General features: G+C 37.8%; 1 protein-coding gene across 5 annotated transcripts in view; it reads right to left on the bottom strand.

Moving 5' to 3' along the window:
• Window positions 1-14,190, bottom strand: part of Dym (dymeclin) — a 369,043-nt gene that overhangs the window by 301,489 nt on the left and 53,364 nt on the right. For all 5 annotated transcript variants that reach the window (XR_004514766.1, XM_033757360.1, XM_010621679.2 and 2 more), the window contains one exon: window positions 1,723-1,775. Coding sequence is in view for 4 of the 5 variants with exons in the window: in XM_033757360.1 (XP_033613251.1) it covers window positions 1,723-1,775 (53 nt within the window). In the remaining variant the exon portion in view is untranslated. The remainder of the gene's footprint in view (window positions 1-1,722; window positions 1,776-14,190) is intronic.

Here is a 14,190-nt window from a genome sequence, read left to right as displayed (position 1 = left end):
AAAAAAAAAAAAAATCCATGTGTGAGGTCAAGGGATAGCGCAAGGTCCTGAGTTCGATTCTTAGTACCAGGAAAAAAAAAAAAAGAAAAAAAAAGAAAAGAAAATATGTTGAACTCAAAAGTCCAAAACAAACAAACTTGTACATTGGGAGGGAAGGGGGCTTGAGGGAGGGAATGTGATAAAATTTATTTTTAAAAAAAGTTGGGGCCAGGGATTTACCTCAGTGGTGCTGCCACCTGCCTCACAAGCTCAAGGTGTTGAGTTTGATCACCGGTACCAAATAAATAAATAAATAGAAATGAAATGAAATGAAATGTTATAATTCCAAAATAGATCAATGGTAGGAACAGGGTATTTAATGGGAGCAAAGTTAAGTAGTAAAACTGAAATGCTTTGTTGAAGCTGAATGAGCTTCAGCAGCTACAGCAGCAACGGGACACCTACAAGAGGGCAGAAAGACTGATGAGACTAAAGACTCACAAAGTGCAAAGCCAGCATAAATGATACCATTATTTAGAATTATGCATATATATAAATACACATAAAGTACTCAGAAAAAATATTGTACAAAAATTAGCCAATGAGTACTTTTATTTCATCTGTACTACTGAATTGTTGTAAATGCTGGCAATAAATGTGAATCATTTTAAGTAACTGTTACTTTCAATTTTTAAAATGTAATTTTTAGGGCAGGGGATTTAGTGGTGCCGCCACCTGCCTCGCAAGTACAAGATCCTGAGTTTAATCCCCATACCAAAAACAAAAAAACAATATTGTTATCACCTACTAAAATCCCTGTACACTAGGTATAGTATGGATACATTGTCTCTAATATGCAAAACAACAATACAATGTAATTTTAATTATCTGCATTTTAAAAAGCACACACATTTCTCTCTAATTGCTACCAACATTTTTGTTGTTAGTTTGAGACAGGGTCTCACTATGTAGTTCAGGCTGGTCTTAAACTTACTATGTAGCCCAGGCTAGCCTCAAACTCATGGCAATCCTCCTGTTTCAGCCTCCTAAATGCTGAATTACAAGTGTGGGCCACCACACCTGGCTGCTACCAACTTTAAAACATTCAAGATATGAGGTCAAAAAGGTAATATCTTTTTATATAAATGGGGAGTAATAACTAAATACTACATGTTACACTAGACATTTCACATTGAATGATTTTTTTCCTTTTAAGAATCCTATAAGTTATTTTTCTCCTCAATTTATTTAAGAAAATTAAGTTTCAGTTACTAAGTAGCAGAGCTAAAATGAAGATCATAAAATTATTCCAGATCCCATGCTTTTTACGACAATATCAAGTTGCAACAGAGAAGCTTCCTAGTATATTTTAATGAATAATAATTACTCTGGTTAACACTGCCAACAACACAAGTTGACAAGTCACAAGACAAATGGTAAATTCTATGTGAACTGTGCATGCAACTATATAGCATAATAGTTTTATTTTTTTCAGTATTTCCACAATCACACACACACAAAAGCTGAAAAACCTATAGCTTAGCATAACCTATTTATTACTCCCACTACAGATACAGCCAAGTGTATGCTGACCAATAGCATCAATGAGCACCAGGAATAGAAATAATTATTTCTGTCATCACTATAACCAAGAAGGATATATCACTTCATTAATTCAATTCACATTACACTACCAAAATTTTTAACAAAGAATTCTTCCCACTACCCCATTTGTATCCTTACCTAAAGATTTGCAGACTGAAATGGTTGCTTCTTCTAAGAGTTTCAACTCAGTGCTGGAGAAACAAAATAAGAAAATAATTTATATGTTGACAAATGTGAACACACTAACTAGTCAAAGCAGTATATTAATATGAGAAAAATAAATTAAAAGAAAAAATGGCACGCAAGGCAAACAATAAAATTAGCATTATAGAATAAAGCTACAGTTTCTGATGAATGCAGTAAGGAAATTTACTATAGTTCTCAATATAAAATTGCTAAAATAGAAGAGATTGAGGTGCCCTGTTTTTCAGGTACTAGGGTGGGAAGAGGAATACAAATCTGAGAAAGGCACTCCTAAGTAGAGAACATAAAGGGCCCCACATGCCCAATTCTAGAAGAGTAATGATAATGGAATTACAATTATTTATAAAAATGTCATTATTTTTTAGGAAATAAAGTATCATGGTGTCTGCAATACAAAAACAAAAGGAAGAAAAGAGAATACATATGTAAATTTCAATGGTTCACAAATGTAGGTGGAAAAAAGATGCACAGATAGATACAGAGACAGATACAAACTGACACTGAGACAGGAGACAATGACAGAGATGGAAAAAACTCAGAAAACCAAAGGGAAAGCTTTATGACATTTGAATTTGGCAATGACTTCTTGGATATGACACCAAAAGTACAGTGATCAAAAGAGAAAACAGATAAACTGGACTTTATCAAAATTAAAAATTTCTGTGCAAAAAATCAACAGATCAAATCAACAGAGTAAGCCAGGTGTGGTGGTGCACACCTGTAATCCCATCATTGGGAGGCTGAGGCAGGAGGATTTCTGTGAGTTTGAGGCCAGCCTGGGCTACATAGTGAGGTTAAGGCCAGCCTGAACTATACACTAAGACCCTGCCTCAAAAAATAAAAACAGAGTAAAAATCCAATGAACCCAAATGACAGATAAAAATGTTTGCAAATCATATTATATGTTAGGGGGTTGATATCCAGAATATACTTTTTAAAAGTATATTCTACAACTACAACAAAAGAAACCAACCACCCAATTTAGAAAGGTAGCTAGGCATGTTACCATGTGCATACCATCTTAGCTACTCAGGAGGCTTGAGGTGGGAAGACCACTTGAGCTCACCAGTTTGATATCAGTTTGGGCAATATAGCAAGACTATCTCACATACACACAAAAAAAAGCAGTGGACTTGGTCATTTTTTTCAAAGAGTATGTGCAAATGATCAATAAGCACATGGAAAGATGCTCAATAAATCCAATGACACCAACTGGATGTCTATTTTCTTCACATCCATTAGGATGGTGTTATGGTTTAAATATGAAGACCTTGCCAAAGACTTGCTGTGATGGCCTGAGTGCAAATACAGCAATGTTCAGAGGTGGGGCCCACCGGGGTGACTGGATAATGAGGGCACAAAGACATCAATGGATTAGGTCACTGATAGGTTCCTTAGCTGAATGGGCTGCTGGGGCCTAGCCAGAGGAATTGGGTCACTACAGGTGTCCCTTTCGAAGGGTCTATTCTCTTCTTAGGCTCTCTTCCTGCTCTCTGCTTCCTGGCTGCCATGAGGTGAGCAGCTTTCCTCCACTATGTCACCTCTGCTTCAGAGCCAACTGGAAGATGTGTATGTCAGGTATTTGGCCCAGCAACAGAGAGGTGACTAATATATATGGCAATTAATCAAAAAAAACAAAAAGCCCACAGAAAGTAGCATGTGTTGTCAAGTGTGTGAGGAAACTGAAACCTCTGCAAATCACTAGTAGGCAACGTAAAATGATGAAGCCATTGTAGAAAATAGTATGTGGTTCAAAAAATTAAACACTTCCACATGATCCAAAATTTCCACTTCTGAGTATGTACCCCAAAGAAGTAAAAGCAGCATCCTGAAGAGATATCTGTACACCCATCTTCATATCTTCACACGTCATCTTCATAGCTGCATTACTCATAACATCCAAAAGGTGGAAGCAATCAAAGTTCCACCAAGAGATGGACAAAGTGAGGTACATATATAGAATGAAATATTGACCATTAAAAAGAAGGAAATTCTGCCACATGCTATACCATGGATGAAGCTTTAAGGACAGTATGCTAAGTAAAATAAGCTAGTCACAAAAAGATAAATATTGCACATACCATCTTATATGTGGTACTCAGAGTGATTAAGTTTTTAGAAAAATAAGTAAAATAGCTTTTGGCTGCTGGCTAGGCCCTGACAACCCATTCAGCTAAGGAATTTATCAGTGACCTAATCCACTGATGTCACTGTGCTGGAATTATCCAATCACCTCTGTAGGCCCCACCTCTGAACATCGCTGTATTTGGGCTCAGGCCCCTACAACATGAGTCTTTGCTGAAGCCTTCATATTTAAAGAGCCCTGGGAAGAGGGAAAAAGACACTTGGTGATTAGTAGATACAGAGTTTCAGCTAAAGAATATGAAAACTTTCCAGAGATAGATGGTGATAGTTACAAAACAGTGTGAATATACTTAATGCCACAGAAGTGTATACTTAAAAGTGGTTAAAAATGATAAAGTTATGTGTATTTCACCCTAATTGGAGGCTCCTTGCTCATTACAGCACTCTCAAAATGGTACAAACCAGGAGATACTGCCTTCTCACAGTTTAAATACTTACCAGATATGTGACCTTGGACTGGTTTCCTAACCCCAATGTCTTAGGCTCCTCATACATAAAACAGAGATAATAGTACCCTCTTGAGCTTGTTGTTATGATTAAATTACATAACATGTATAATATACTTAGAACATTCCTTGGCACAAAATAAACTCTCAACAAATGACAGCAACTGTTAATTCCAAAATGTAGTGGGGGGAGAGGTCCCAGTTAAATTAAAAAAATGCCTTATATTTGTAGAGCCCTGTAAATATCTTTCAAAGAGCTTTCAAGTTTATAACTGCATTTAAAGCCTATAAAAATCTCTTCTAATGAGCAAGACCATTATTTGCTTTATTTTTATAGATAAGCAAACTGAAGCTCCCAAGATTTTAAGTAACATTCCAGGAATCAGAGGTCTAAGAAAAACAAGAACCAGCTTTCAAGATTGGTGATTCAGTTAAGAATCACATGTCTTTTTCTGCCACACATAACACAGCAAATCCTCCAAACAGCAACACTTCCACAGATGGATTAAAAATCTCTAGCCTCCAGGGTTCTCCACTGCCCTGATAAAGTACACTTTTTAAAAGAGCCATATATAAGCTTAATGAAGGTTTTGACAAGGAAATTTTAGAAAAACTAAGGAAGAAAATGGATTGCTTTTAAACAGTTCTAAAACTAATATGGTAACCACTGAACTATCAGTAACTAACTTCTGATAATTTCAAATGTGACTATTTCAAATCGACACGTGCTGTAACAAAATATATATGAATTTCAAAAATTCAAGAAAAATAGAAATACTTCAATCTTAATTTTATATTCATGGAATAATACTTTAAGTAAAATTAATTTCAACTTTTGGACTTCAACTTTTTCAGTGTAACTTCTAGAAAACTTTCAATTACATGTGACTCAGATTATGTTTCTATTGAACAGAGATACTCTCCAGGACTGAAGATAGTATCATATTTAAGAAATAATATGACCAGGGATTTAGCTCAGTGGTGTTGGTGCCTGCCTTGCAAGTGCAAGACCCTGAGGTTCAATTCCCCAGTACCAAAAATAAGAGTAAGAGATATTATCACACACAAACAAAACCAAAACTCACTAACAAGTGCATATCATTACCTTAAGAATCTCAAATTATACTAATATTAAAAAAATAAATATAATCTTTTCCAAAAGATTGAATATTCTTGGACAAGATAATCTAGAAATACTCCCAGGCTAGTTTATGGGTGTCTAGTATTTATCACTGTATTTGATGTTTTTTAGAGTATCTGCAGCCTCATGATATCTCTCTGCTGTCCGTCTTGCTCTCTCCCACTTTTTTCTATTGTCTCATACACACTTCAGAGATGAGCAGAAGTGGACAGATTTGTTCAGCATGACCCAACCTATGGCCACACGACTGAATCAGGATAGAGAGCCTAAGGTAAATGTCTTGGGGAATTTGGAACTGAGACAGAAAGACAGGATTTCCATAAGGTTGGAATTTGGCTGCAAAGCTGAGGAATACGGGAGGCCATCCTCTACTTACAGCAAAGCAGAGAAAGCCAGTTCAAAGAGAAAGATGAAAAAAATAGTTCTGTAGAAATAAACAGACAAACAGAAATGACTTTCAGGATTCTCGCAGGTCTTCCAGTTCTCAGTTCCAGTTCTCCCTGAAGCCTAGTTGTGTTTCTAAAATGTCGGATTCTGTAAGACACCTATCTCTTTATCACATATTCCCCTTTCTCTGGCATAGGCTAAGTCAAATTGATTTTTGTTAATAACCAAAGACTTCTAATTAATATTTTAACACTGTGATCAGATTTAATAACACACATTAGTAGCTGGCAGGAAGTAGGAACCATTAATTAATTAGTTTTTCAGTTACTCAGGCAAAAAAAAAAAGAGGCATAAAATGCAAGGCACTGTAAAGAGCTTTATGGGATTAATAACTGATCACATGCATAAAATCTGTTCACTGCACTTCTACTTTCTTCATTAAATGACACACTCTTTTATAATGAGGACCATGAGCTTCCATTACATACACTTGGCTATAACCTTCCAAAGCTGCTAAATCTGGTTCATTCAGCAAATAGTGTCTGGGAACCTAAAATATGCAGGGCTCTGCAAAAAAATGCTCCCTCTGCCTCCAGGACACATGAAAAATGAAGAAGCCAGACTGTAGGGTGCAGAGGAAAGTATAAAGATCAAGAGCAGCCCTGTGAATTAGCTCAGAGAATGTACACCTAACCTACACTAGGTGGCGTCAGGGAAGGCATCCTGGAGGAAGTTAATATTCTCTTCTAAAGGGTGAAAAAGACGTCAGCCAGGCAGACAAAAGGGAATAGTGTACACAGCGGCATGGCAGTCACAGGAACCTTGGCATGTTCTTAAACGTGGTGGTCAAATAACAGGGCAATGGCAAACAATCAGGCCTGATGGCTAGAGTACGGAGTTCCAGGCTCTCAATTTTCTCTCAACAGAAGGGTGCTGGGTAATGCCAAAGCCAAAATCAAAACAAAGTTCTGATATATTTTTAATATAATATTAGCCTTAAAGAGGGTTTAATTCCAATAAAATATTACTGAGGTTGATTTGTACTTCAGATCTCCCAGAAAACCTCCTCTGATTGCCTAAAACCAGGTGAGAACAACACCTACTTATAAAAAATGAGCACATGGTAGTAAGATTACCCAACTAGTTGTCTATGGGATCCTTGTTCATCACACCACTCTCAAAGTGGTACAAAGCAGGTGCTTCATAAAAATTTACTTAATGAATGAATGCCACTGTCAGACAGTTTATTGCCATAAGACAAAATTATCTCTCCTTATTCAAGAAGCACTTTCTAATCTCCAGCTCTCAGGGCAAGCTTTGCCAAGCAGTTTAAATTCTCCACCCACCCAGGCCCCATAGTAGGGATTGAACCCAGGGGCACTCTACCCCTGAGCTACACCCTCAGCCTGCCTGCCTATCTACTGATCGATCAATCAATCAATCAATCAATCGAAACAGGTCTCACTAAATTCCAGGTGGCCTTGGAACTTGTGATACTTCTGCCTTTGCCTCCCTAGTAGCTGGGATTACAAGTGTGAGCCATCCTACCCAGATTATTTTAAAAGATATTTATTTGTTTCCAAATGTATGACTGTATCATTCTGAAGCAGTCTGAGTTCTCTGCACCTCACTTGGAAAGCATCCTCTGTGGTGAGTTAGCCAACACCTGCCATTCTGTGATGAGCCCATCAGACCTGGCTACAGGTAGCTACCACTACCCTCTTCCTTGGCCATCACCACATCCTGTCAAAAGCATCTTCAGTGCCCAGATTATAGGCTCTATAGGAACAGGAAAAGTGCTTCATTCACTCATGCATCCCTCACCATGCCTGGCTCTGCCAGAAGAAAAATACTTGGTAATTATCTATTCAATAAAGGATTCACAGGGCTGTGCTTTATGCAGTATGCCTGCAATTTTTGCACTCTGAAGTGTTACTTATTCCTACAAAGGAAATCAGCCAGGCACACCCCTGCCAAAACCAACACATTGATTGTTGTAATAGAATTTCTTTCCTCTTATCCTACCATTCTCCAGTTTTCTAAACTTCTTGGAACATTTTAAAAATAATCTGCTTTCCCATTTGCTTGATTTAGAGCCACAATGAGGTGGTAAGCAATTGTAGTGGTTGGTAACTGTTACTGACTGTTATAGGCATCTATGCACAGTAATGTTTCAGTTAAACAAATGAGCTCAGATGTGCTGGCAGCAGGCAACTAACAAATCGTCATTTGCAGTAAATAAAAGTAAAATGGTACTGCAAAAATATGCCAATGTTTCCAAGACAATTACAATTAGAAAATGAATGCCATTTCTGAAGGCAGATTTGGGGCACTGAAAACATGCCAAAAAGCAACAAATATTCATACTAATTCAGAATAAATTACTACCAGATTATTTCAAACTTAACATATACATAAACTCCATATATCTAGATCAATTAGAAACCTGTCAACAATAGAAAGTTAAGGAAAAACTTTGAAACTGGTAATCACTAGAGGAGCACGGAAGCTGCATGAGACTCTCTGGCAGGCCTGCTCCTTCAGGTGCCAACACAGCAGTGTCCAAGCCTCCTCCACCCCTGGAAAATAAGAGAAAGAGGTCCTCTTCCATAAAGGCACACCACACCACCATAGTTGGTAAGTCAGACAGATCAGCACCTCACATTGGAACCTGGTCTAACTTCAGGAGAAAGACAGCTGGAACCTGCAGTAGAACCTTGCAGAGTTCAACCCAGAAGGTGGTCAGAGATCTCAACTTGGGCCTAGCTGACAGAAATGAGCCTGAACCTCAGGGCACAGCTGATGCCTTGCTGTGACTAATTATCTTAGATCTGCACACTCCTGTCCACCCTGTGTATTGTGTCAATAGAGATACCCCAAAGGAGGCCCACTATTTCTATTTGTATTTTTTATTTTTAAAGTAATATTTTTCTCTTATCTTTATTCATTTAAAAAATTATCTTTATCTTTTCTCAAAAGTTTCTCTGTTTTTAATCTTCATTTTCTCCTCTCTCTCCCTCTCCCTCTCTCTTCCACCTTGATCTTCACTTCTCTCCCTTTTTGTTCCTGTTCCTATCCTAATTCGAATTTATTTGCTTTCTTTTCCTTTTCTTCTCTTTTTCCTTCTCTCAATTGCCATTAGTTTTAAGAAAGCGATTACAGTCTCTAGCCTCCCTATTGCTGTTAGTCTGTTCTGACCTTGTGTATATTTTGTTCTGTCTTCTCCTCTCCTCTTCAACAGCTTCCTAGTGTTTGTGTGATCTTCTTCTGTCCTAGGACCTCACTTCTAACCTTTCTCTATCCTATCTATTCCTCCCTCCACAACTACTTCTAAGTCCCCATCCTGAAGGGTAAATTTGCTATATTGAAGAGTTTATTCACTATAAGCATATTTTGGGCTAGTCCTCGATTTTAATTTTAATTCACAAAGTTAAAGGTGATAGATTAATAACTACCACAAATTGTCATTTTCTAAACTATGCTTGATGCTATTGTGTTGCTGATTATATCATTTGGCTAAGGTGTTGTGACTGATCTAATCAGTTGTCCTCCCTGGTATGTTGAAAATGAGATTGCCTAAGAATCATTAGAGACTCAAAACCTAAAGACCAGCTATATCTGGAAGATCGAAGTATTAATCCAGGAATTAAACCAAGGACAGTAACAACAAAAACAGAAATGAGAAGACATTTAAAGGGCAACACCATCATTCTGGAAGTATTATAAACAGAAGAAGTCACAGAATAGGATTTCAGTTTTGCTGGTAACATCACAATTAACAATGAAACTAAAGGGGCTGGAGAGCTATGCCCAAGGATCTTGCACATATGTACATACATACGTACATACATACATACATACATATACATGCCCGAAGGAAACATAAAATGGGCCTAGATACTGTTCCACAGTTTTAAGAACCTTTACTGGATTTCCCTGAAGATAATTAATTCACCAAGGAAATGGTTATTGAAATGTTCACAATCATAGAGAAGTTCTTATACATTATTGCTACCATTTCTGGGCTATACTCAATTCACTTCCTAACTCTGATTTCATGAAGAGAATCTCCCTAGGGAGAAAGTTGTCATCAACATCAACCCCACACTCTCCACTATTTCTGTATGAGCTTCCACTTCAGAATTCCAACAAGAATACCAATAATACAGATAAATTAATTCTAAGTTATGCCTCAAACCACCAACATAATCTATGCGGCCTCTGCTGACTCTGCCAACATACATCATGACAAAGTTAAGTTACTGAAGAGTGCAAACAGTAGAGGAGATTGGCTAGGTAAAATGTAGCAAAAAGACTGAAAAATCTTAATGCTATCTAAGGAATTGGGGTTTTATCCTAAATGTAATGGGGAGTCATTAAACACAAAAACACACACTAACTTATGGTAGTAGCATCAAGGTGATTATATATACAATATACATACATACATACTGTATATAGTATACATATATACACAGTATACAGTGATTAAATATCTGACCCTAATTACAACCACCCTGAGACTTGTACTAAAAAAGAAAGATATCAGAACAGCAACAACAGAAATAACTTCTTTACTGGTGCATATGATAAGGCCCAGCCACATGCTCACAGCAATCACTAAAAAATTTAACCAGTGTTATTAAGTGTTGGGCCAGCACACTTGAATAAGCCACTGTTAGCAAATCAAAAGACAGCCAAGTATATAATCTTTAAAAATTCTAGTTTAATTCCACTAAAATTATATACCATATTAAAATACTAGGAAGGAATTCCAACAGCAAGAATATAGAATTTCTCTGTGGCCACTAGATTCACAAGCTGGTCACTTTCAAAGCATGTCCATCTCTCAATTTAACTACTACCATTGATTAGCACACTTCAAGTGGATTTCCAATCACTAGATAGTTAGTGAAAATGATGTGTGCCCAGGGATAATGGAAAAAGTACAGATTACAAAACTGCATACTGAAGTTCCAGAGCCCACATTTCCTACTGATATGACCTAACTACATTACTAGTTTGAGAGTCCCCATTACCTCCTCTTCTGTTATATGGAGGAAGGATGCCAATGTCTCATGGGATAGCTGTGAGGACCATATGGCAACATGTAAAGTGCCCAGCACACAATTCAAATATGAGTTCCCCAGCCCTCAAACAACTTCAAGAAGAAAATAAAAGAACACAAATATAAAACTGTCACATGTTCATATACTGTACAAGATGTGACTGAAAAATAAGGGGAATGTTTAAGTTTGCAAAACTATAGTAAAAGACACCCTGCCATCCATTAATTTCCCTCAAGTCCTCCTCTCGTTTTCAAACACAACTATCTCACCATTCTTGCCACTTTCCAAAGAAATTCTAGAAGTCCTTTCGGTCACTTTGACTTTGAAGAGCCAAAAGTCACATGGTACAAGATCCAGTTAATATAAACAAACAAATAAATGAATAAACAAACAAACTGATCCAGCCAATAAGGTAGATGAGGACTTACTGTAATGTTTTTATGAGCCTGCCTTTGCACTGGATGGCACCCAGCAGTAGCACTCATTGTATTTTTTAATACCTTGTAAAGACATTCATGAAAGAGGACTTCTAGAAGTTATCCAGAAAGTGGCAAGAATAACAGGGTAAGTGTGCTAAAAGACGCAAAGACAGAGAGGATTAATGGTAAAGTTTTTTGTTCTTTTTTTGGGGTTTTTTTTTTTTTTTGGTACTAGGGATCAAACTCAGGACCGTGCGCTTGCGAGGCCAGCAGTGGAACCACTGAGCTAAACCCCTGGCCCAATGGTAATGTGCCTTTTAGTGAAATAAAATTTTTTTAATTTAAATGCATAGGGTTTTGTTTGTGGTTCCAGGGACCAAACTCAATACCTTGAGCTTGCAAGGTAGGCAGTGGCACCACTGAGTTAAATCCCTGGCCCCACAGGGTATTTTTTTAATTAACCCTTGTATTTATTCCTTAACATGCTTACAAGTAATTTACCAACATTATGCCATCCTTCCCTATTGGATAAGTGGAACATATAAAACACTGTTAATTCTGGGGCCCGGAATGCAGCTCAATGGCACCATGCCTGCCTGGCAAGCACAAAGTCCTGAGTTTAATACCCAGCATCAAAAATAAAACAAAACACTGTTAATTCTGAAATATTATCCATGCAGCTGTAGTAAACAACCAGGGGAGATCTGCTTTGATTTTCATTTGCATTAATGTTTCATTACAGTAGATTACAACAGAAATCAATATTCCTGATGAACCTAGCAAAACTTTTCAGTATTAATTATATTTGTATGATATTTTATAGCTTACAAAATCATTCTAAATGCATGTCATTTGATTTGTCCACACATCTTGTGCAAAACAATCACAAGACAGTATTTGTATCTTGCAAATAAGGGATATTTATGAAAAGTAAATACTTAGCTGGGCATGGTGGGCCATGTCCATTATCCCACCACTCCAAAAGGCTGAGGCAGAAAGATCATAAGTTTGAGCTTGACCTTAGTTAGCAAGACATTACCTCAAAATCTTAAAAAAGGTTGGAAATGTAGTTCAATGAGAAGGCCCTAGTCTCACTCCCTAGTACCAGAAAAAGAAAAGGAACAACACAGACTACTACTCACAATTTAAAGGTGTGGGGGAAGTGGGAAGAGTAGTGGAAAGGAAATAAGGAAAAAGAAAAAGATATGAGAAAAGAAAAAACATGGAAACAAAGTCTTTGTAAATAGGGGAGGGTCGAGGGGGAGAAAGGAGGGCAGGGGTATGGGGAAAAAATGAGAACCAAGATCTGTGATGTAAAGGTACAAGATCCCAATGGTGAATGTAACTGTACTATATACTTAAAAAATACCAGGAACCACACCTGCTCCCGACCCAGCAGCCATCGCTCAAGCGCCAGGAGGTAGGCCGGCCCAGATCCACCACGGGAAGGAGAACCACGCCTGCTCCCGACCCAGCCGCCATCGCTCAAGCGCCGGGAAGGTAGCACCCCCCCACAACTCACCCCCCCCCACACTCTCAGATCTCCTGACTGTGCAAGTCTTTGGACCCACTCTGCAAGGACAGAGGTGGTCATCAAGGGTATTTTTCTGAGTTCCCAACTTTGAACATCTTTAAAGAAAGGGCAGGGGAAACCTGTAATAGAACGTTGTGGAGGTCAACCATTCAGAAGGATGAGGAACTCAATGTGGGCCTTGCAGACCGAGGTCAGTCAGCATCATGGGGTTCAGCAATCAGCTAACTGAGACCAGGAGTCTAGCATCCTCGCTCTGTCTGAGCCATTAAATGGTAAATATACTATATTGAAAAGTCTGTTCACTGCAGACATGTTCTGGACTTCTTCTTGATTTCAATTTCATTCAAATGGTTTAAGGGTGATAGACTAGTGACTACCACAGGAGGTCAGTGTCCAAGTTGTGCTTGATCTTAATGTGTCGCTGATTGTATCAGTTGGGGTAAAGCATTGCCGTTGATTTGATGAGCTGTTTTCTCTGATGTTATGAAGATGAGAATGTCTGTGGGTCGTTAGAGACACAGAAGCTAGGGTGCAACTATATCAGGAAGATTTGGGTGATAATCCAGAGATTAAACCAAGGACAGTCTGACAACAAAAATTAAAATGAGAAAACACTTAAGCAAGACACAAGGACAGACTTCCAGTTCACCAATGGCAAACAGTAGGGCAAATGAGGATGAAAAGGCCGATAGTGAACCACCAGGACACCCTGAACTCAAAGCACAGGAAGTAACAAAACAGATCAATCAGACTCTAGAAAAATTCAAAACAGAAATAATTTCCCAGATAACCATAGAGATGGTGAGCAAAATGGAAGTCGTGATTCGAGACCCTACAGCAGAAACTGACAAAAAATAGATGAGCTCAGGACCATGATAGAAGCCATGAAGGCCCAGCATAAGAAAGAAATGGAAAAAATAAACGCCCAATATAGGAAAGAAATGGAATCCATAAAACAGATTCAAACAGATATCCAGGAAATTAAAAACTCTATTGAAAGTGTACGCAACAGAATAAAAGAATGCGAAGATAAGCTCTCATATACAGAAGATAAGATTGCAATCAGTGATCAGGAAAAGAGATGTCTCTTAAAAACAGTAAGGGATCATGAGAAATCCATCCAACAACTCCTAGATGATGCAAAGAAGAATAACATAAGACTGATAGGAATCCATGAAGTAGCAGGAGAAAATATAAATAACTTAAAAAAGCTGTTTGCAGAATTAATGACAGAAAACTTCCCAAACAGAGGGGAAGAAGT

This window comes from Fukomys damarensis, unplaced genomic scaffold (assembly GCF_012274545.1).
Source record: "Fukomys damarensis isolate Sample0158 unplaced genomic scaffold, DMR_v1.0_HiC HiC_scaffold_30, whole genome shotgun sequence".
NCBI lineage: Eukaryota > Metazoa > Chordata > Mammalia > Rodentia > Bathyergidae > Fukomys > Fukomys damarensis.
Note: the sequence above shows the minus strand (reverse complement) of the source record. Positions and strands in the feature narration are given on the sequence as shown.